Source organism: Rhinopithecus bieti, unplaced genomic scaffold, assembly GCF_001698545.2.
Source record: "Rhinopithecus bieti isolate Rb0 unplaced genomic scaffold, ASM169854v2 scaffold_15143, whole genome shotgun sequence".
Lineage (NCBI taxonomy): Eukaryota > Metazoa > Chordata > Mammalia > Primates > Cercopithecidae > Rhinopithecus > Rhinopithecus bieti.
The window spans coordinates 2,002,208-2,024,874 of record NW_016808091.1 but is presented as its reverse complement, the minus strand read 5'-3'; the positions used below and the strand labels follow the sequence as shown (position 1 = coordinate 2,024,874).

Genomic DNA, 22,667 nt, shown 5'->3' with positions numbered 1-22,667 from the left:
TGGCTCAGAGGAAACCTCAGTGATTTTTCCCAGCAATGCTGATTCAGGCATCATTTGCCTCTAGTCCGAACTGAAAGACAGGGCTGTGGGCACAGGCATCTCCCAGAAGCTTCTCCGATTTTTCTTAGAATCCATGTACTAACTCGCCTTACCTGCCCTTCAGCTCCGGTCATGAAGCGAAGGAGGGCAGGTCCTCTTCGCTTGTGGTGCTACCCTGAAGGCACAAATACAACCTGGAGTGTTGAGAGGGATGCTGGAGGAGGGCATGGGGCTGCCGAGGGAAGCACTTGGTACCAGTTTAATGCTGGAGTTGCAGGGCTAGAAGAGACAGGATTCCACAGCCTTTGGAGATGAAGTTCCCACTCCAAATGCAGACAGGGGAAGCTAGCAATTTCAGTTCTCAGCATTGAAAAAGTTTTGGCCATGAAAGTAGAAATCACTGCTCAAGGGAGGGATTTCCTGATTCAAGACAAAATGCTCAGACAATCAACAAATCATGCGGGAAGAGGCTCTACGTAAAATGTTACGTTTAAGAAAAGATTCAACATACCTGCCCATGTACCCCCTATATCTAAAAGTTGAAAAAATTTTAAAAACTTACAAAATTGTGCACAAATCTCAAATGGATGAAGTCGATTTCTACATGTCTATCTCTTTATGAATATTCAGACATAAATAGAAGAAACCCAAACTGAAATACATAAAATGTTCCTAAAGTTGTACTTTATTTTACCTGTATTTTCCATTTTCTTTAATGAGAATGGATTTCTCTTGTAGCAAAATGTTATACTGAAACAAAGATTGAATGCTACATCTATAGTAACTTAAACTGGTCTTTGACAAAAAGGGACTAAATCTAGGGTTACAAAAGATATGTGAAAACCGGCACCAGACACTGGGAGGAAGAATCTTTTTTGAGCCCCAGTTTCTCAGTAAGGAGATGCTTAAATAGTTCCATAGAGTTCTAAGTCATTCACAATCCCTGAATCAACGCTGACAAGTGAAGCTTGGGCTGGGGTTTTAAAAATTATATCCCTTACTTTGTCCTGTATGAGAAAGAACTTGTGAAAGCAGTTTTATGGTCCCCGGTGGCCTTTGAAGTTCTGGGGTGCAGGAAGGTTTGAGGTTGCCTGGGGCAATGGTTAGGACTGCTCTCAGAGGGGGCAAGGCTGTAGCTCTCTGAGCGATCCTGAAGGCCCTGCTCCTTCAGCACAGGTGCCCTGGGTCCAGAGTCTTCTGTTAGCGAATCTGGTTTTCTCTCATAGGTGTGAGGCCTTCTTACCATGACCTCCCATTTGACGTCTTTCGATCAGTATCCACATTTCCCCCTCTCCGTTACTCTATAGTTAAGAATGTATCCACACATTGGTGAGTAAGACTGGAAAGTAAAAATATCATTTTGACAAGACTGATTTTCACACTGAACACAGTGAAAACCCTCTTTAACTCTGTGGGGTGGTGTTCTACTCCAGAGGGACCAGGGAACCATCTCACATTCTGCCAAGGACTCTTCGTGCCCTCCTTAGACAATCTTAATGCAAAAGAAGGCAGGTCATTTTCTTGTTTTAGATGAGAGTAACTGAAGATTTGATTTCAGCTAATTTTATATTAGCAATTTAAAATATTTATTCCCTCAGGAGTCGAAATAAATCTGTAGGAATAACAAGGTTTCCAAATATTAACATTTGCTTTTGGTTCAGACTTTCAAAAGCCTTTATTCCCACCCTTCCCCCAACCTCTCTTTAATTTTACCTGTTCTGAGCTCTTTGAGGACTAAACAACGGAATCTCAGATGCTTCTGGCAACTATGTGTTATTAGTCAGGAATGGCACCTTGTTATTTGATTGCATTTTATTGTTTCCTTCAGCTCAATGTGTACCTGATATTGGAGGGCTCTCCCTGTGGGTTGGGATTGAGAGATGTTACAAATGATGTGGTTTTTATTATTTCTGTGAGCTCCTGTGCAGCCGGGTGAGATTCCTGAGGCTGTGTAAGCTGGAGGTCAGGCCCGAGTTGCCCTGCTCTGACTAGTAGAGCCCAGTGTCCACACTGCAGCACAGCCACTTCTCCCTGTATCATAGAATGGCTGGGGCAGCTGCTGTTCTGCTGACTTGAGATGCCTGTTCCATGAGGAGATCAGTAGGAGTTCAGCACGGCTATCCTGGCCTTTTCACACAATGGGTCTAGTTTACCATCACCTCCTAGGGAAATAGATATAATTGTCTTTTGGTCAGCTTTATATACAATTTGTTATCATATCAGACATACCTGTGGGTTCCACTCAGAGTGCATTTTCAAAGGCCACGGGCTGGTAAAATGTTAACTAGTTTTTAAGAGAGTGTTAGTGGATTGCAAAGCTTTAACTTCTGAGCACAGAGAGGCATGCACGGTGCCAGCCTGCCAGGCCATAAGCTCTCCAGGACAAAGACATCACATGAATGTTGCTGATAGTGTCATGCACTGCTGGCATATCAACTCAAATTATCTTAGCAAGTCAGGATAGAATAAACAAGTGAAACAAAAGCAGCTTCAAAAGCAAACAATAATAGAATGTATATTATTAAAGTACAAAAAAAACTGTTATCCCTTAATTCCATCACATCCCTTGAAGTCCAGGGCTTCACTTCATTTTCCTTCCTCTTCTGTTTCCAATGTTTGGGAAGACTTGAAGCATCACACACTTTACTGTGTGGTTTTGGATGTTCTCCTGTGTGTGCCACTGAAAGCACAGGGCTTTCAGTAGAAGTTTCAGTCTCAGAAAGAAACCCAATTTGAATCCAGGCATGACATACTGATCATTTCAACTAGAAATTGAGGGACTCCTCAGAGGAGGCAAAGTCCTGGCTGGAAATGTCGCCAAAGGGCTTACCAAACTCCAAGTCCTTAATGTTGCAGTGGAAAACGACTTCTTCATTCACCATGAGTTCCACCACATTCCAGTCTTCTATCTTCTCTAGGATTACCTCGTGTCCATCTCTAGCCAACACAGCTGGGAAGGACAGAAAAGGAGGTGAGTGACATGGGGTCAGACTTCAAACTAACCTGATTGGTAGCAGTCCTCATGATGACAGTAGCTTGTCTGCCATCTAGCTGCTCATGGGTATCACTTAAATGCCCTGGTAGGCACCTTCTGGGTGCTGGTCCCAGGTGCCCTCACCTTTGCTGGGAAGCACAGCCAGAGGCCTGAGTAATTCAGGTTTCAGTTGCTATTTGTCCCACACCAAAGTGATCTGTTAAACAATGAGCTTTCTCTAGTAAAGGGCTATTGGGCTTTCCAGAGGCTCAATCTCATAGAGACCACACTCAGTGCTGGAGAAGACTCGGGGGAATAGGCAGCTTCTTACCCTGCTGATGGAAGTACACATTGAGCACCTTCTGGAGGTAAATCTGGCAGTACCTACCAAAAGCCTCAAAAAATGATTCTAATCTTTAGTCCAGGAAATTACACTTAAAAGAAAGCTTCCCAAAGAAAAAAATAAAACAATACAGGCAGATTTTTGCAACAAGATGTCTTTTCTCTATTATTATGATAGCAAAATACTGTGAATAACTTATACATCTAATAATGAGAGGATGGCCAAATAAATGGTGGAATATCCATTTGGACATTTATAAAATGTTTATGAACTTTTTTAATGGCAAGAAAATACTTGCAATATAAGCAAAACTTAGGATACAAATATGTATAATACATGTTTAAAATATACAGTCAATATGAATTCAAATATGTATATAAGGATGAAGAAAATACCCATTGAATATCTGTCTGTGGTGAGATTTTGGGAAATGTTTTTCTCTTTATTCTTTCAGCATTTTCCAGATTGCCTATAATAATCTGAAAAAAAAGTTTTTTAGAAAAGCTAATGAAGTAACTTTTATTCTTACCTTTGGAATCTGCATTTTGGTTACCATTTACATTCAATGGCTCCTTCCCCAGAGATCAGTCATGGAATAATTGTTGGATTTAATCTTTTTATTGTGGAAATGCAAAGGTGTGTGGCTTAGAAGAAATGATGTACATTAGACAGTCTAGAGCTCTATTTTTTCCAATGTATTTCTCCCCAGTTTCCTGGATATATTTACCCCACAACATCAATATTAGAGTGAGTGTGCCAATCATTACCTTTGTTGGTCTTCATATGTTGGTGAGAATTTTAGTTAGGATGGAAAGAGAAAACAGACGGGGGCATACTCTTTAAAGTCTTGCCATTTCAGTCAGTTTTACACGGAGTAAAGCAAACAGTTATGCCAGTTAATTGTACTTAATTACAGAGACAATTGCTGTTTCAAAATGTTGGTGTGTCCACTTCTTCATCTTTCAATCAGTTCAAGAACATCCAGCCCCAACTGTGAACATTTTAATTCTGCGATTTTAATTTCACTTCTGGAAAGGAACTTCAGAAAAAGACTCAGCAAGGATCTCCATTAACAAGACAGCACTCCCTGGGTACCCAGAGGTGGCCCTAATTGACCCGTGTCAGCTAATGCGTCTCTAAAAAATGGTTGCATCTTTTTCGTTGGCATACTTATTGTATCCTGTTTAAGTGTTTTGTTCTTAAACGTCTTTGAAGAAGACACTCAGCTTGGACCCGTGACTTGTTTAAATGAAGTGGTCCAGCTCGTGTGGAAAGGCAGCTGATCATCTAGGGAGACATAAAGGCAGTCCATGCGCAGAGATTTCTGGGATCCCATGCTCCCTCAGCAGCAACCCCTCAGGACGGGGGAGCTGCATTTGTCTGACGACACTCCTGGAAGATGGACTTCAATTTGACAGGAAGAAATCAGGAGCAAAACAGCTTCTCCATTCCCACCTTACACCAGCCCTCCACCCCCACCTGTGAGGCAAGGTGCTGCCACTCTGTGGTTAAAATCCAGTGCCAGCTCTCTAAGGCCTGGAGAAGCGAGGGTGCATGGACTGTGAGCGAGGAGCAGCCCTATGGGAGGAGGCCCCAGGAGGCAAGCACGCTGTAACCTGCCCCGGCCCTCCTGCAGGGCCTGCTGACTGAGCCTCATGTGACATCTGAGCTTGGAGTTTGTTTTAAGAGGACAGTGGCACTTACACAGCATGATGTAGCTCAGAAACAGTATTTGATCCACCGAATCACTCACCCTATAGAGTTGAGGGGTGCTGAATAGTGGGGGTCCACCTCATCTTCGGGCAAATTAAGTCCAACAGGAAGAAACCCTCTTAAGAGACACACCACTCCTCACTCTGCCCTCTACAGGGGCACGAAGTACAGGCTCTCATGGTCTTAAAGGGCACGTGTCTTCCTCACTGACCAGAATTCTCTCCAAGTGCCTGGTTTTAATACAGGCTCACTGAAGAAGCAAACATAGAATGGCCCTGGGCACTGCCCATGACACTTTTTGACCCACAGAGTGACCTAAGTCTGATTCTTGCTAAAGCGACAAGCTGCCTCAGAGTCTACATTGAATATTCAGCCCCAGGACACTCCCTTCCCATCACTTTGGGAGGTGTTGAGCTGGCTCTAAGGTGGCCAGTGCAGGCTTAAGGGATCAAACACTAGACACCCCGGAATTCCTGCAGCTCATCCAAATGCCACCTCTCTAAATGGAGCACCCATTTCCTTCCATGAGCTGCTGTGGGGTTGTCTAGTCAAAGAAAGGTCAGATAAATATACTCCCTGAAACAAAGCCTGTGCAAAGGCAGTGGGTAAACTCCAGCATAAATCAACCAGAAGCTATAAGGCCACCTGCAGCCCGCCTGCCTCTTTGAAGTGGCACCTCATTCTTCAAGGGGGATCTAAATAAACGAAAGGGACATGCAAAAGCCTCCCTTCTTGCCGGTGCTGGTGGAATTGTGCACCATCTGCGAATGATTTAAATGCCACTGGTCAGGAAGTAAAGGTAAACAGACCTCTCTCCCTCCTCTACTCAGCACAGAGGCATACCTATGCCCACGAGCGAGGGCCGCCGATGCATAGCTAGCACAGGAGAATGGCACACAGGGTGTCTCAGCTACGTAGGGTGGATTCTATTTTCTGGATTGGTTTCAATTCCTTCCAAGCCCTCTGAGGGGGTCATTTGGCAAACTTAAGTACAGCATGCAAGGGGCAAGCGTGGCCAGGGAAATTACTTAGAACTTTTTGTTAAGCATTAGTTTAGCTTCACCAGCATTGAGGTCATAGTGGAAACATTTTGCTGAGTTATTATAATTCATGGATAATAAAGAGAGAACAAAAATTTTCAGATTGCTAAAGGCATGGTAAGTTCAGAAAAGATCAGGCCTATTTCTAAAGCCAGCAGGGCTTTGGGAAATGATAAAGAGCTGTAATTTTAAAAGAAACACAGAATTCAGATGCAGATTTTACAGAGGAGGGCCTGCAAAGGTACCACTCTCTGCCTGCTGGGTCTAAAGTTGTGGGGGGTGCAGATGCTCCCTGCTTTGCTGTGGTGAACACCCTGGCCCTTGTTGGCTGCCGGTATTACATGACTTATCATTCATCGATATACAGAACTGACTTTACAAATCAACCACCTACTGATACCTTGCAACCCTCAAGTCTCCTTCAGCCACAAAAATGCTCCTCTTGCTCTTCTCCAAATACTCTTCCCCTCCCCTACTGTGGGAAGTGCCGCCTGCGCCTGCTGCCTTCCTTTTTGCTGTGTTTCTACCCGCCCACCTCCTGCAGGGAAACCTTCAGCTCACCAGGTCCACAGCCCGCCCTCTCAGAGGTCAGGAAACCATCGCAATTCAATGGCTTCCCAGAGCTCCCGACCCCTCTCAGACCCACCTCCTTTCTTGGTTCTTTAAAATACTTTTGATGGTAAAAACAAATATGTTTTTTGAACTCTAAATTTAAAAAATCAAGTTATCAATGTAATGCAGATTCATAATTAGTTTTTTTAAAAAAAAACCTTAAAATTATAGAAAAGGACAAAATTTTAAAAATCACCCCTAATTCTTCTCTCCCTCTGTCTTTTTCAGTAGCAGTAAGACCATGGCATTCAAGACCATGCTTTGTTCCCTTCGCACTGCATCGTGTGCCCCAGTCCTGTCACACACATAGAGTGGCTGCGTTCTTCTTCAGTGCTGTGTAGCATTTTACATGATGTATGCACTACAATTTATTTAGTCATTCCTTTTTCTGGTTGTTTCCAATTTTTCGTTATCACTGAGAATGTTGTGGAAAACATTCACAGCATGCATCCTTGTGCGTGCATGAGGTTTGTTTTTTCTTTTATAAGGAAGATATTGAGAAATGGAACAGTTGGATTCTACAGTATATGATCACATTTTAACAGACACTGACAAGTTGTCCTCTAGGATGACAGTTCAATTTGCTCTCCTGCTGAGGGTAAATTAGGAAAATACTCTTTTTCTCAGTCTTTAATCAGCCATGAATTCTTCTCTCCCTAGAAATCACCTCTGCTCAATAGTTTGGAGCCCACTGGTCATTTTCTTCTCGAAATGCCATCACCTGCTCCCTTATGCCTCCAGTTCTCTCCTCAGTCTGCGCCTGCTCCTCCACAGGCTGCTCCTCTTAACACACCTTGCCCTCAGCGGGGCTGTCTCGTCCTGCCATCTCCAGTCCTGTCTTTCCTTGCTTCCTCTGCAGTCTTACCTCCTGTGGTTCTAGCATTCGGCTTTATGCAGGTTGATTTTAACTAAGGTTTATTCTTACAATATGCCAGGCACAGCTCTGGGCTGGGACCCAGCAGAGAACAGCACCAGACAAGAACCCCTGCCCCTTCCCTCCTCAAAGCATGTGGGGGAGAAGGGTAACAAGGTATACAGGTGAGTGCGTGCTGAGGTACGTAATCAAGAGCATGAAGAAGAAATAAGGAGGGAAGGGAGAGCAGGAAGAGGGAGGCAGAGGGAAGTGCTGACGTTTTTGGTGGGATGTCCAAGGAAGGCCTGCCCATGAAGGTGGCTTTTGAGGAATATCCTGAGACTGAGAGAATGAAGCTGAAAACCACGTGGGAAAGAGCGTTCCAGGCAGAGCGGCTGTGAAGCCCCAAGGTGGGAGCTGGCTAGGAGCACTGAAGGACTGCAGGAGGTGGCTGTGGCTGCAGCAGCGGGCCAGGGAGAGGATAGGCAGAAGCAGGAGGGGGTGAGATCAGAGGGGCCATGAGGAAACTGGGGGGCCATGAGGAGCCTAGGGGGCCATGTGAGCCTTTGGCTTCTCCCCTGAGTGAGCTGGTGGGGGGGGCCTGGAATGTTCTCAGGTGTAAAGGCCGTGCTGTGATTCAGGTTTACCAGTATCAGCTGGCTGTGGTGTTGAGAACAGACTGCAAGCAGATGAGGGTCGCAGGGAATGGAGTCAGGAGGCCATGGCAGTAATCCAGGCAGGAGATGTTGGCGGGTGGACAAAAAATGCAGAGGGGGTAGTCAGGAGGCCTAAGAGGGATTAATTCTGGGTGTACTTCGAGGGCAAAGCTGACAAATTGTGTTGACAGACTAAACAGGGAGTGTGAGGGAAAGAGAAGAGTGAGAGGTGCCTGCAGGGTGTCAGGCCTGAGTAACTGCAAGATGGAGCTGCTGTGAGCAGTGGAGAGGGGAAGTGGGCAGAGCTGCTGGTGGGGGTGAGTGCTAGGAGTCTAGTTGGAAATTTGGGGCATACTAAGTCTGAGATGCCTACTCAACATGCCAGTGGCAACGACAGGTCCTGATTAAAGACATAAATTTGGAAGTTCATCAGCATAGAGATGTCATTTAAAGTCAAAGCTATTCTTGACTCAAATCTCCTGCCTTCATCTTTCTTCCAAACTCCAGAATGTAATTTCTAGCCACTGGCTTAATATTTCTTAATAGCTCATTCCACCTCCCACCCTGCCACTTCTCCTCCTTAAATTTCTTCTTCCAAAATTGGACTCTTTAGGTACATCCCTGATTTCATCATCCTTTAGCTCAAGAACCTTCGCTGGCTTCCTGTTGCCAAGGATGAGACAGGCTGGACTCCCTTGTTGCACATCCTCCTCCAACCAGACCCAATAGCCTGCTGCTCCCCAGAAGTGCCCAGGCTGCCTGCACCCCCCCTTCTCAATGAACCTTCCTCAGGAACAATAAGAATTAATGCTTGCAGAGCCCTTACTGTGTGCAGTCATGGAGTTCATTACTTTACGTGCACTTGCTCATCAGAATCTCACATCGGTGAGGCAGGGATTCACATTCCTCTTTTACAAACAAGGAAACTGAGGCTCATAAAGGTAAAACCACTTGATTTTCACCTTGACTACAAAGCTACTAAATGGTGGAGCCCAATTGAAACTGTAGGTGTTGACTTCAGAGTCCCTGTGCTTATCCTCTGCTCATGCCATCTCTCTGCCAGAAGTGCCAAGAATGTAGGCAGGAGATAAGTGACGAGGGAGAGGTGACAAGTAAAGCTGACAGGATTTGTGGACAAACTAGGTGGGGAGTTTCCCCCAATACTGTTAAGTTGTATATTATAACAAAACGTTCACTTATGCATTCTGCTTTAATAAAAATTTTGGTATATAAATGATCTAATGGAACTCCTACAATCATCCTGGTTGTGGCAGGAGCAAGGAACATAAAACTTCCACAAAACAGAGGAGCAGACAGCTCCAAACTCCCATTCCTCTGCAGATACATAAAAACAAACAAACAAACAAACAAACAAACCCAGAAATGGTCAGAACCAACATTGTCAAAACTCTAGAAAATGGTCAAAGGTCTACAGCAACCAAGTGAATACTGAATCAAAGAAAAGGTAGCTTTAAAATGGTAGGAAAGCTTTGTGGCATATTTGCCTGCCCTTGCCGCACCACTTCCCCGACCTGGTGGCAGTCTTGAAGATAGCAGCCTGGGTTCCCAGTATGGGACTCTGGTTCTTGATTCCAGAGGGAGCAGAGTGGACCTTATTTACAGATTACTGTGTTTGTCTGTTCTAACCCATCTGCGGGCTTCCTGAATAACTGAATCAAGGCACTTGTGTTCGTTTGCCTAACTTGGAATTCACACAGGGTGGAAAAACTGTGGGCAGTGCTCACAAACATTGTAAGGCAAATGAAAAACCTGCAACTGTCAGGGTAAAAGATTACAGTTGAGACACACAACAGATCTCATAAAGCCTAAGAGAAAATCTAGACAGAGTTTCTTTGAAAAATTAGGACATTCAAAAGCACCCATGTATACTGGGGAATTTAGAAAGTCAGTACAGGCTCAGATCAGGATGCACGCTCAAAAAAGACCATGAAGATCCTGCAATTTCATCACTGGCTGATCTATAGGTTCGTGAAAGCAGGAAGTAAAGGCTGAGGCAAAATTGTAAACAGCCTGGCCAAGTTTTATAGGAGTGTCTCAAAATGGAGCAAATACGCAAATAATGGGAGAGGATTTTTGTTTGATTTTAAAGCTCCTTGCATTCAAGAAACCTTTAGTCAAAACACTGACCACAAGCTAAGCCTTCAACAGTTAGGAATGGCAAGCTCTGGGGAAGGAGGGGAATCTGATTTCCAGAAATTATACATTATAATATTTGAATGTCCAGTTTTCAACAAAAGGAATCACAAAGCATACAAAAAACTAGGAAAGTATGGGCCATGCAAAGGAAAAAATTAATTAACAGAAACTGTTCCTGAGGAAGCCCAGGCATTGGACTTACATTAAATCAACTACATTAAATATGCTCAAAGAGCCAAAGCAAGCCAGAGACAAAGAACTAAAAGAAATTAGAAAAATGATGTATGAACAAACTGAGAATATCAATAAAGAGAAATTCTAAAAAGGAACCAAACAAGTCCTGGAGTTGAAAAGTATAACAACTAAAATGAAAAATGTACTACACGGATTCAACAGCAGATTTGAGTAAGCAGAAGAAATCAGCAAATTTGAAGACAGGGCAATTGAGACTACTCAGTCTGAGGAGTGGAAAGGAAAAAGAATGAAGAAAAATGAACAGCCCTGGAGACCTGTGGGATGCCCTCAAGTATAACAACATATACCTAGTGGAAGTACCAGGAGAAAAGGAAATAGATAAAGGGACAGAAAGAATATCTGAAGAAATAATGGCTGAAAACATCCCAAATTTGATGAAAGACATGAAAATACCTACCCAAGAAGCTCAACCAACTCCAAGCAGGATAAACTCGAAGAGTATTATATTAAGACATATTAGAAACAAATTGTCAAAATACAGAGAGAGAATCTTGAAAGCAGTGAGAAAGAAATGACTCATCACACACAGATTCTCCGTAAGATTATCAGCTTTCTCATCAGAAGCCATGGAGGCCAGAAGGCAGTGGGATACATATTTAAAGTGCAGAAAGGAAAAAACAAGAACCTGTTGTATTGGTCAGAATTCTCCAGAGAAAGAGAACCAATAAAATATATATGTGTGTGACTGTGTGTGTGTGTGTGTGTGTACATACACATACACAAATATATATATATTATACATATATACACATGTTCCTTAACTCACAATGAACTTAAGTCTTGATGAACTCATCGTAAGTTGAAAATATTGTAAGTTAAAAATGCATTTAGGGCACGTAACATACTGAACATCATAGCTTAGCCTAGTCTACTTTAAACATGCTCAGAACACTTACATTAGCCTACAGTTGGGCAACATTATCTAATACAAAGCCTATTTTACAATAAAGTGTTGAATATTTTACATAACTTATTGAATACTACACTGAAAGTGAAAAACAGAATGGGGTTGTATGGGTACTCACCATTAATGTACACAGCTGAAAGCATCAGCATATAGTCAAAAATCGTAAGTCAAACAATTGTAAGTCAGGGACCATCTGTGTGTGTGTGCGTGTGTGTGTGTGTGTGTATATATATACACAAACATACTATATGACCTATAGGACTTGTTTGGTTCCTTTTTAGAATTTTTCTTTATTGATATTCTCATTTTGTTCATATAATTTTAATTATAAATCTATCTGTCTATCTATCTATCTATAGAGAGAGAGAGAAAGAGAGATTTTGAGGAATTGGTTCACAGGCTAGGCTACAGATAGAAGTAGAGTTTCTATGTCGCAGTCTTGGGGAGAGTCCCTTGTTCTTTGAAAAACATCAACATTTGTTCTCTCAAGGCCTTCAACTGATTGAAGAAGACCCGCTAAACGTTTTCCCCCTAAGATCAAGAACAAGGCAAGGATGCCCCACCTTTGCCACTTCTATTTAACATAGTATTAGGAGTACCAGAAAGATAAATTAGGCAAGAAAAAGAAATAAAAGTCATCTAAATTGGAAAGGAAGAAGACTACCTCTATTTGCAGATTGCATGATCTTATATCCCAAAACTGCTAGTGTTCCTAAAAAAAAAGTTGTTAGTGCTAATAAATGAAATTGGCAAAGTTGAAGAAATTAACAAAATTAACACACAAAAAGCAGTTGTATTTCTACACACTAGCAATGATTGATCTGAAACGGAGATAAAGAAGATGATTCCATTTATAATAGTATTTAAAAGAACAAAGCACTTAGGAATATATGCAAACAATCAGGTGCAAGTCTTATACACTGAAAACTATAAAAGTTGCTAAAAGAAATTAAGGAAGATCTAAATAAATGAAAATGCATCCTGTGTGCATGGACTAAAAGGCTTAATATTGTTAAAATAATAATACTACCCAAAGGATTATACAGATTCTATGCAATACCTATCACATTCCCAATGGTGTTTTTTGCAGAAGTGGAAAAACCTATCCTAAAATTCATAGGGAATTGCAAGGTACCTAAAACAGATAAAACAATCTTGAGAAAAAACTAAGTTGGAAGACTCACATTTCCTGATTTCAAAACTTACTAGAAAGCTACAGTAATCAAAATCATGTGATACAGACATAAGGATAGACATATAGAGCAATGGAATAGAATTGAGAGCCTAGAAATAAATGTTCACAATGACTGATATGAATGAATAGTTGATTCTTGACATGGGTGCGAAGACCATTCAATGGGTAAAGAACAGTTTCTTTAACAAAAGGTCTTGGATAATTGGATATCCACATGAATATCTTTTGAATGAATTTGGACCCTTACATTACACTATATACAAAAATTAACTCAAAATGGGTCAAAGATCTAAATTTAGGAATTATAAAACTCTTAGAAGAAAACATAGGGGCAAAACTGCATAATCTTAGATTTGACAACGTTTTCTTTCTTTTTTTTAGACAGAGTTTCTTGCTCTGTCACCCAGTCTGGAGTGCAGTGGCACAACCTTGATTCACTGCAACCTCGGCCTCCAGGGCTCAAGCGATCCTCCCACCTCAGCCTACTGAGTAGCTGGGACTACAGGTGCGTGCCATTACACCCACCTAATTTTTGTCTTTTCTATAGAGATGGCTGGTTTCTACAAAAAAAAGGCTGGTTTTGAACTTCAAACCAGGTTGGTCTTGAACTCCTGGGTTGAAGTGATCCACCTGCCTCAGCCTCCCAAAGTGCAGGCATTACAGGTGTGAGCCACTGTGCCCAGCAGACAATGGTTTCTTAAACAACATATCACAGGTAACATAAGAAAAGCACAGATAAATTGGACTTCATTAAAATTAAAACTTTTGTGCAGCAAAGGACACTATCAAGAAAGTGAAAAGCTAATTTACACAGTGGGAGAAAATATTTGCAAATCATTTATCTATTAAGGGTCTCATATTCAGAATATCTAAATAAATTTTCCAACTCAGTAACAAAAAAAGCACAACCAAATTTAAAAAATGGGCAAAGAACAGACATTTCTCCAAAGACATACAAATGGTCAATAAGCACATGAAAAGATGTTCAACATCACCAATCATTAGGGAAATTTAAGTGAAAACCACAAGTTACCATTTCACACCTACTGGGATGGCTATAATTAAAACCAAAGAAAATTGAAATCCTTGTGCATTGCTAGTGGGAATGTAAAATGGTGCAGCAGCTTCAGAAAACAGTTTGGTCATTCCTCAAAAAGTTAAATATAGAATTACCATATGACTCAGCAATTTCACTCCCTTGAAACATAGGGATTCAAATAGATATTTGTTTACTAATGTTCATAACAGCACTATTCACAGTAGCGGAAAGGTGGAAACAACCCAAGTGTCTATCCACAGATGAATGGATAAACAAAATATGGTATGTCTGCCACAAAAAGGAATAAAGTACTATAATACATGCTGTAGCACGGATAAACCTTGAAATATTATGCTAACTGAAATAAACTACAAAGTAGATTGCAGGTTACCAGGGCCTGGGGATGGAAGTGAGAGGTGAAACCAGCTGGGCTTCTGGTTTGCGTAGGGACTTGGAGAACTTTTCTAACTAGATGATTGTAAATGCACCAATCGGCGCTCTGTGTCTAGCTAGAGGATTGTAAATGCACCAATCAGCATTCTGTAAAAATGGACCAATCAGCAGGACATGAGTGGGGCCAAATAAGGAAATAAAAGCTGGCCTCTCGAGCCAGCAGCGGCAACCTGCTCGCATCCCCTTCCACGCTTAGGAAGCTTTGTTCTTTTGCTATTCATAATAAGTCTTGCTGCTGCTCACTCCTTGGGTCTGCACCACCTCTAAGAGCTGTAATACTCACTGCCAGGGTCTGCAACTTCATTCCTGAAGTCAGCCAGACCACGAACCCATTGGGAGGAACAAACAACTCTGGACACGCCACTTTGTGAGCTGTAACACTCACCGCAAAGGTCTGTGGCTTCATTCTTGAAGTCAGCAAGACCAAGAACCCACCAGAAGGAACACATTCCGGACATAGAGGGACAGAGTGTTACTGCTTCATGAATACAGTTTCTGTCTGGGGTGTTGAAAAATTTTAAAAAGAGAGAACAGTGATGGTTCCACAACATTGTAAAGATAATTAATGTCACTGAATTGTATGCTTAACATGGTTAAAATGGCAAAATTTTAAATACATATTTTATCCACGTTATCTTTAGAGAAAGTGAACATAAACTAAAGGTGGATTATGAAGTGAGGGTGAGTAGGTGTGGCTCATCAGAGAGGAAGGAAGAGAAAAGTCACTTATTTAGGCTGTGCTCTTAGCCAAAACTTCAAAACATTTTAAACATCACCATGCAACACTGCTATGAATTGAATTGTTGCCCCCTTCCCCCAACTTCATATATGGAAGCCCTAACTCCCAATGTGACTGTATTTGGAGATAGGTCCTTAAAGAAGTAATTAAGGTTAAATGAGGTTATAAGGGTGAGGACCTAATCTGATAGGATTAGTGTATTTCTTCTTATAAGAACAGACACCAGAGAGCTTACTCCTCGCTCTCCCTAAAAAATCCCACCAGGTGAGGACAAGAGAGAAGGTGGCTGTCAGCAATCCAGGAAGAGCACCCAGAGCCCTCACCAGAAGCTAACCTTGCCAGACCTTGATCAGGGACTTTTAGCCTTTAGACTGAAAAAATGTATTTCTATTGTTTAAGTCCCATAGTCTATAGTATTTTGTTATGGCAGTCCCAATAGATGAATACAAACATGGAAGTATTTGCAACACAAATTTCTCTATCAACTGTTCTCTCACAGAAAGCAACTTCCTCTGCTGATTGAAATCCTACCCATCCTTCAAACTCAAACTCAAATGCTATCTCCTCCAGGAGGCTTTCCCTGATTGCTCAGCTAAAACTAATTTTTGTGTCCTTCGACTTCAGGGTATTTTGCCTGAAAGATTCTTAGTTTGGGTCATATGATGGGAGTTCATCAATGCTGATTCCTGGGCTGTCATCTCATTCTATATGTTCCCTCCAAGTCAATGACTCACGTCTTTCTATCTCCATTTCAGACTTTTTCTCTGAACTCCAGAACAACAGAGCTGATTCAGCACCTCTGTCAAGGTAACTGAAAGCACATGAAGCTTAATTCAGATGCTCCTTGACTTATGATGGGGTTAGGTCCCAATAAACGCACTGTAAATGGAAAGTGGGCTTAATACCTGGATAAGCCCATCATGAAGTGAAAAATCATTAAGTAGAACCATTGTAAGTTCAGATTTGCCTCGACTTACGATAGGGTTACCTCCCAGTAAACCCATCCTAAAGTCAAAAAGTCTAAGTCGGGGACTATCTGTATGTCCAAAATAGACTGTTCCTCTGGAACTGTTCCACATATTCCTCCAAATTGTGGTCCATCTTTGGTGTCTTCGATTTTAGTGGACAGTACGTCCATCCATCAGCACTGTTTCAAGCCAGACACTGACTAGATCCGGATAACATTCTTTTTACCCTTACCTCACATATCCATCCTCTCAGGAAGTACCATTGCTTTCACTTTGATCTATAGTCTCCTTTATGGTCCAAGCTACTCTCATCTCAGCCCTGGACCACCCCCAACAGTCTTGTTTTCCTTGTTTCCACTCTTGTCCCACTGTAATCTGTTCTCAGAGTGGTAACAGCTTCATCCCCTGCCTAAAACTTGTCTGTGGCCCTGCAGGATCTGGCCCCTGACTACCACTCCAGCCTCATCCCCCATCAGTTTAACAAATATTAATACATCATTTGTTGAATGCCTCCAGCCATTGCTTACATTATTAGTCCCCTCTGCCTGGAAGACATTCCTCTCTGTACCTGGTTAGTTTCTATTCATTCTTTAAAGGTCTGCTCAAATGTGGGCTCATTTAAGGCTCCACTTAAATGAGCCTTTCCAGACCTCTCCCTCTCCCCTCCCATTATGGCTAGTCACAGGTCCCACTATGGTTAGTTCCCATGGCACCACCCTAGCCTCAGTTAGAGCTTAGGCACAACTGTCATTTAGCAGTTAACAAGGAGATTACTTCAAAGACATTCATCACTGTTTAACAGTGTGTCCTCAGTCCCTGGAAGGGTGTCCAACACACACTGGGTGCTTAATAAAAGTCTGTTGCATGAACGATTAAGAGATGGAATCCCAGCAATGCTACTTCCCAGCCATTTGACTTGTTAAAGTCACTTAATATTCTTGATCCTCAGTTTCCCAATTCTTAAAGCAGGGTTATGTAATTTTTTCTAGGGAGGTAATTTCTGTAATTTGCTGGGCACTGGGTGGGCCCGCAGCTCACTCTTGGATAGAAGAGCGTTCCCACGCTTTTAGCCCAGCCCTGGAAGCCATAGGTTGCTACATCATCCTGCGGAAGACTTCCTGGAGAGGTGGCGCTTCGTCGGAGTCTGAGGCAGGAAAGCCTAGGCACGGGGCACCACTCGCACGGATGCTCAGAGGCTGGGGCGCTCAGGGGCGAACGCGGCGGGCGGGGAGGCCCACCTTGCAGGCCCTGCAGGCGGAAGGTGTGGTGCTCCACCGGCAAGCCTGCTGCGCTGTAGGGTCCATAGCGCAGGATGACCACTGCGTTCTTGGGCATCGCCAGGCCTCCGCCGCCGCAGCCAAGGCCAAGGAGAAACACACGCTGCTAAGCAACCTCTCTTCCGGCCCTGGCGGGTGGGCGTGGCTACGCGCGGGGCGGGGCCGGGGTGGTGCTAGGGGATCTTCCCAGCCCCAAGCTGCTCACGTGACCCTCAGCGCCTGGTCCGCAAACGCTCGCGTTCGACCTGCTGCGGCAAGTGTTAGTGATAAATAACAGCAGCAGCCAGGCACAGTAAGTTCGTGTCAGGCAGCGTGCTAAGCACTTTCCCTGCGTTGTCTGGTTGAATCAATTTACCATCCTCGTCAGTATTTTATGTTTTCTGTTTACAAAACCGAGGTTCAGGGAGGGCAAGTTGCGGTCCCAAGAGTGACAGCGGTGTAGTATGGATTGGAAACCCTTGCATTTCTTCTATTTTCTTGCCTGTTTTTGATTGATTGGGAGTATTTGTTCATCATTCGTCTTCCCCCACCTCTTTTCCCCTTCCCATTCTGTCACCAGTGAGGGTATTTGGTGGGGCCAAAACTGTGAATTCGTCCAATTCCCTTTTATTTGCTCAGCTCTGCTGATTGGAATTTGGACATAAAAGACATCCACCACTTCTAGGCATGGCTCCTTAAAAGTCTCCTCCACACCTGCTGTCGCCTTCTTCTTATCGGTAGCCAGATACAGGATCCCAGGGAGGACCGGAGGCTCCCGGGGAGACAGACCCAAAACGTGGGAGGAACCTGGACCACTGAGTAGCTGAGCCGAATAGAGCCCCACCCATCTGCATTTGTTGGTGACCGAGGCGAGAAGGAAATATTTATTCCATAACCACTGAGATTATTACAGCAATTAGCCCAGTCTAACAATCGCAATACCCTTGTAATTACAGCACTTCTTTATTTTCTAAATATTCAATTGTAGTTGATATTTTTACCCTCCTTTTGAACAGTAAAGGGTTTTAAAAACCCTTTCTCACTAATTCTCCCAACGTATGCTACTGTGTATTTTAATTCTCTCCACGTGTACAGTATGTTCCATGATACATATTTCTTTGATGAGAATTGGTTTATACACGATTGGTAAATAGAGGAATGATATCAGTAGAAGTTTGACATTATTATGGGTCATAAATAATTTCCTCCAACACTTAAGAGTTTTTTGCATCATCGGACAAGAACCACTGAATTCACCAACACAGCTGAACCCAGCAGACTATGGAGGAAGTCAGGACTGTATATGATGTCATTATTCATCCTCTTGGCTCTGTATGGTTACCTGTCCTATCTTAGAAGGATTTACTTTCTGGTTCTCCGTAAACTTTGTACACGTCTTAAAAGGCAAAAATCCTCTACTCACTGTGGTATTTTTATTAATTAGAAATTTAACGTTGTTTTTTAACTTTGCTAAAAGTTTTGTAATGAATAGTTGTTTTCCATTACTGTTCTATTTTCAAGACTGCTTATGTTTCTTTATCTCTTGCTTTCTGTAGTTTTACTGTAACAGTAAAGGATTTAAAAAACCCTTTCCCACTAATTCTCCTAACATATGCTACTGTGTATTTTACCTCTCTTGTGATTTGTTGAGATTCTTGAAACTGAATTAAAGTCCTTCATCAGTTTTTGGAAAAGTTTGAGTCATTATTTCTTCATGTACTGCTTTTGTTCCATTTTCTCATTCTCAGGGACTCCAGCTAAACATATGTTAGACCTTCTCATTGTAATCTGCAAGTGTCTTCTCTGTGCTTTTCTCTTTTTTCTTTTTCCATACTTCTTTTGGGGTTGTGTGTATACATGTAGATATGCACGCATTCATTCATTTTGACCTGTAATCCAGTCTACGAATTTTCTTTTTGGCTCTTAACTGAGAAGAAAAGCCAGGAATTTGGTTGTTTATTCCAGTTATGTATTTTTCAATTCTAAAATTTTATAGTTTGTTCTCTTTTCAAATCTGCTGTGCCACTTTCAGTTTCTTCCCAAGTTTTTTGGTTTGGCTTTATCTCCTTCATTGTAGTAAAGATAGGTATTTTATAGTCTGTGTTTGAGAATTCCATTGTTTGGAGAACCCATGTGTTTGTTCCTGTGGTTTATTATTTCCTCTGTTTTCTACGCATTTTGTCTTGTCTCCTAGAGTTCTGGTTTATTTTAATTGTGTGCTGGGCATTGTATGAAAAAATTATTTGTAGAAACAATTTGAGGCCTAAGATGGTATCTTCCTCTATAGAAGATTTTAAAATTTACTTCGTGTTAACTCCTGCTTGCACCAACCCAGGATCATCTTCTTACAATTCCAGAGTTTGAGATTTTTCTGAGCCATCCAGATGGCTCAAAACTGGGCTACAGTCCGTTTGGAGATTGGTTGATTGATATTTAATCCGAATTCCTGTGGTGCTGTCCTTTGGGATCCTAGCTTAAGGAGGGTGGTGACTTATCAGGGTTTCCCCATCCTTGGTGGTGCTGGACTCCAGTTCTTGTACTCTCTACTTCTGCAAGGACTGAAAAAATGCAGCTCATTCTTTAGGCTGCCTATTCAAGAACACTAGATAGCCCTGGGGTAAGAGAAGCCCCAATGCTATGCTTACTTACTCTTGCTCTCTCTCTCATTTTCATTCAGTAAGCTCTTTTGTGCTTTTTAAAAAGATGTATGCCAGATTTTAAAAGATCTCGTCTTCGAGAAGCTTAGTTCGAATTAACAGCCTGCCATATGAGAAGCAGAAGTTTCCTTGTTGAGAGTTTGACTTAAGTTGCATTGAATCTATAGATCAATTTGAGTGAACCAACTTCTTTCTGAGGCCCTCCTATTTGTGAACTTGGAATACCTCTCCTTTATTTCGATCTTCTCCAGTGTCTTTCAATATGTTTGTAATGATCTGCATATTCTTCATGTCTTTTGTTAGATTTATCTCTGGGCACTATTGTAAACATCTTTTTAATTGTGATTTATTATTTGTTGCTGGTATGTAAAATGAAATGGACTTTTATGTGTTGATTTTATAAAAGCTACCTTGACCTTTTTAATGTTTTCTATTAATTTATTTGTAGATTCTTTGGGGTTTTCTTTTCTTTTTCTTTTCTTTTTTTTTTTTTTTTTGAGACGGAGTCTCGCTCTGTTGCCCAGGCTGGAGTGCAGTGGCGCGATCTCGGCTCACTGCAAGCTCCGCCTCCCGGGTTCAGGCCATTCTCCTGCCTCAGCCTTCCGAGTAGCTGCGACAACAGACGCCCATCTCCACGCCCGGCTAATTTTTTTCTTTTTTGTATTTTTTTTGTATTTTTCAGTAGTGACGGGGTTTCACTGTGATAGCCAGGATGGTCTCGATTTCCTGACCCCATGATCCACCCACCTCGGCCTCCCAAAGTGCTGGGATTACAGGCGTGAGCCACCGCACCCGGCCTCTTTGGGGTTTTCTGTATAAATAATCATAGTGACTGCAGACAATGACCAGTTTTATTTTATTTATAAACCTTTCTTTTTTTTCACCTTTTTATTGTACCAGGTAGAATCTCTAGCGCAACAATGAATAAAAGTGATGACAGTACATATCTTTTCTTTATCCTGATTCTCATAGGAACCAATCATTTCCAACATTCCCCTTTTAGTATGATATATGTTGTATAGGATTTTTGTAGATGCTCTTTGTCAGGCCAAGTTAGTTCTTTTCTAATTCCATTTTACTATGAGGTTTTTAGTTGATAAATAATATATCTATTTGTGGGGTGCATGTGGTATTTTGTAATGTGCACAGAACATATAATGGTCAAGTCAGGGTATTTAGGATATTCATCACCTCAAGCATTTATAATTTCTATGTGTTAAGATCATTTCAAGTTCTCTTTCAGTTATTTTGAAATATACAATACATTGCTGTTAATTGTAGTCACCCTATTCTGCTATTGAACATTAGAACATATTCCTTGTGTCTAACTATATGTTTGTACCCATTAACTACCCTCTCTTCATCTCCCACCTCCACATCCTTCCCAGCCTCTGTTGACTATCATTTCGCTCTCTACCTCCATGACATGAACTTTTAAACTTTTACATATGAGTGAAAACATGTGATATTTGGCTTTCTATGCCTGGCTTATTTCACTTAACATAAGAACTTCCAGTTTCATCCATGTTGCTGCAAATGACATGCTTTTATTTTTTTATGGTCAGATAGTATTCCATTTTGTATATATGCCACACTTTATCCATTCATCCATCGATGGAAACTTGGGTTGATTTCATATCTTTGCTATTGCTAATAGCTCTGCAATAAACATGAGAGTGCAGGTATCCTTTTGATATACTGATTTGTTTCCTTTGGGCAGACACTCAATAGTGGGGTTGCTGAATCATATGGTACTTCTATTTTTTGTTTTTTGAGAAATCTCCATCCTGTTTTCTATAATGGCTGTACAATTTGCATTCCCACGCACCAAGAAATATGAGTTCCCTTTTCTCTGCATCCTCACCAGCATCTGTTATTTTTTGTCTTTTTAATAATAGCCATTCTAATTAGGGTAAGATGATATTTCATTGTGGTTTCGATTTGTATTTCCCTAATGATTAGTGATGATGATTAGTGATGTTGAGCATTTTTTTGTGTGTGTACCGGTTGGCCATTTGTGTGTCTTCTTTTGAGAAAAGTCTATTCATGTCCTTTGCCTACTTTTTAAATGGGATTATTATTATTATTTTTAAACTATTGAGTTGTTTGAGTTTCTTATATATTCTGGATAATAATCCCTTATCAGATGAATAGTTTGCAAACATTTTTTCCATACAACAGGTTCTATTTTCACTCTGATGATTGCTTTCCTTGTAGTGCAGAAGCTTTTTAGTTTAATATAGTCTCATTCATATATTTTTGTTTTTGTTCCCTGTGCTTTTGAGGTCTTAACCATATCTTTGCCTAGACCAATGTCCTAAAGTGTTTCCTCTATGTTTTCTTCTAGTAGATTTATAGTTTTGAGTCTTACATTTAAGCCTTTAATCCCGTCTTCAGTTGGTTTTTGTATATAGTGAGAGATAGGAGTTCAGTTTCATTCTTCTGGATAAGGATATCCAGTTTTCCTAACACTCTTTATTGAAGAAGATGTCTTTTTCCTAATGTATGTCCTTCATGCCTTTGTTGAAAATCAGTTTGGCTGTAAATATGTGGATTTATTTCTGGGTTATCTATTCTGTTCCATTGGCTTGTGTGTCTGTTTTTATCAATACCATGCTGTTTTGTTACTATAGCTCTGTAATATATTTGAAGTTAGGTAAAGTAATGCCTCCTGTTTTGTTCTTTTTGATCAAATTGCTTTGGCTATTTGGGCTCCTTTTTGGTTCCATAGGAATTTTAGTATTATTTTTTCTAATTCTGGGAAAGATGCTAATATTTTGATAGGAATAGCATTGAATCTGCAGATTTCTT

General features: G+C 41.5%; 1 protein-coding gene across 1 annotated transcript; it reads right to left on the bottom strand.

Moving 5' to 3' along the window:
- Positions 1-1,836: 1,836 nt before the first annotated feature.
- On the bottom strand, positions 1,837-17,339 carry CUNH10orf53 (chromosome unknown C10orf53 homolog). The gene is made up of 3 exons (XM_017885560.1): positions 17,182-17,339; positions 2,870-2,989; positions 1,837-2,201 (listed from the first exon to the last, which is right to left on the bottom strand). The coding sequence occupies exons 1-3, from the start codon at positions 17,276-17,278 to the stop codon at positions 2,137-2,139; spliced, it is 282 nt and encodes a 93-aa protein (XP_017741049.1). The 5' UTR covers positions 17,279-17,339; the 3' UTR covers positions 1,837-2,136.
- Positions 17,340-22,667: the final 5,328 nt, after the last annotated feature.

Excerpts from the sequence above, each read along its gene's own strand:
- CUNH10orf53 (XM_017885560.1), bottom strand. The coding sequence starts at position 17,278 with ATGCCCAAGAACGCAGTGGTCATCCTGCGCTATGGACCCTACAGCGCA. Across the intron at positions 2,990-17,181 it reads CCGCCTGCAGGGCCTGCAAG|CTGTGTTGGCTAGAGATGGA; the intron begins GTGGGCCTCCCC and ends TGTCCTTCCCAG. Across the intron at positions 2,202-2,869 it reads CATTAAGGACTTGGAGTTTG|GAGGTGATGGTAAACTAGAC; the intron begins GTAAGCCCTTTG and ends CTATTTCCCTAG.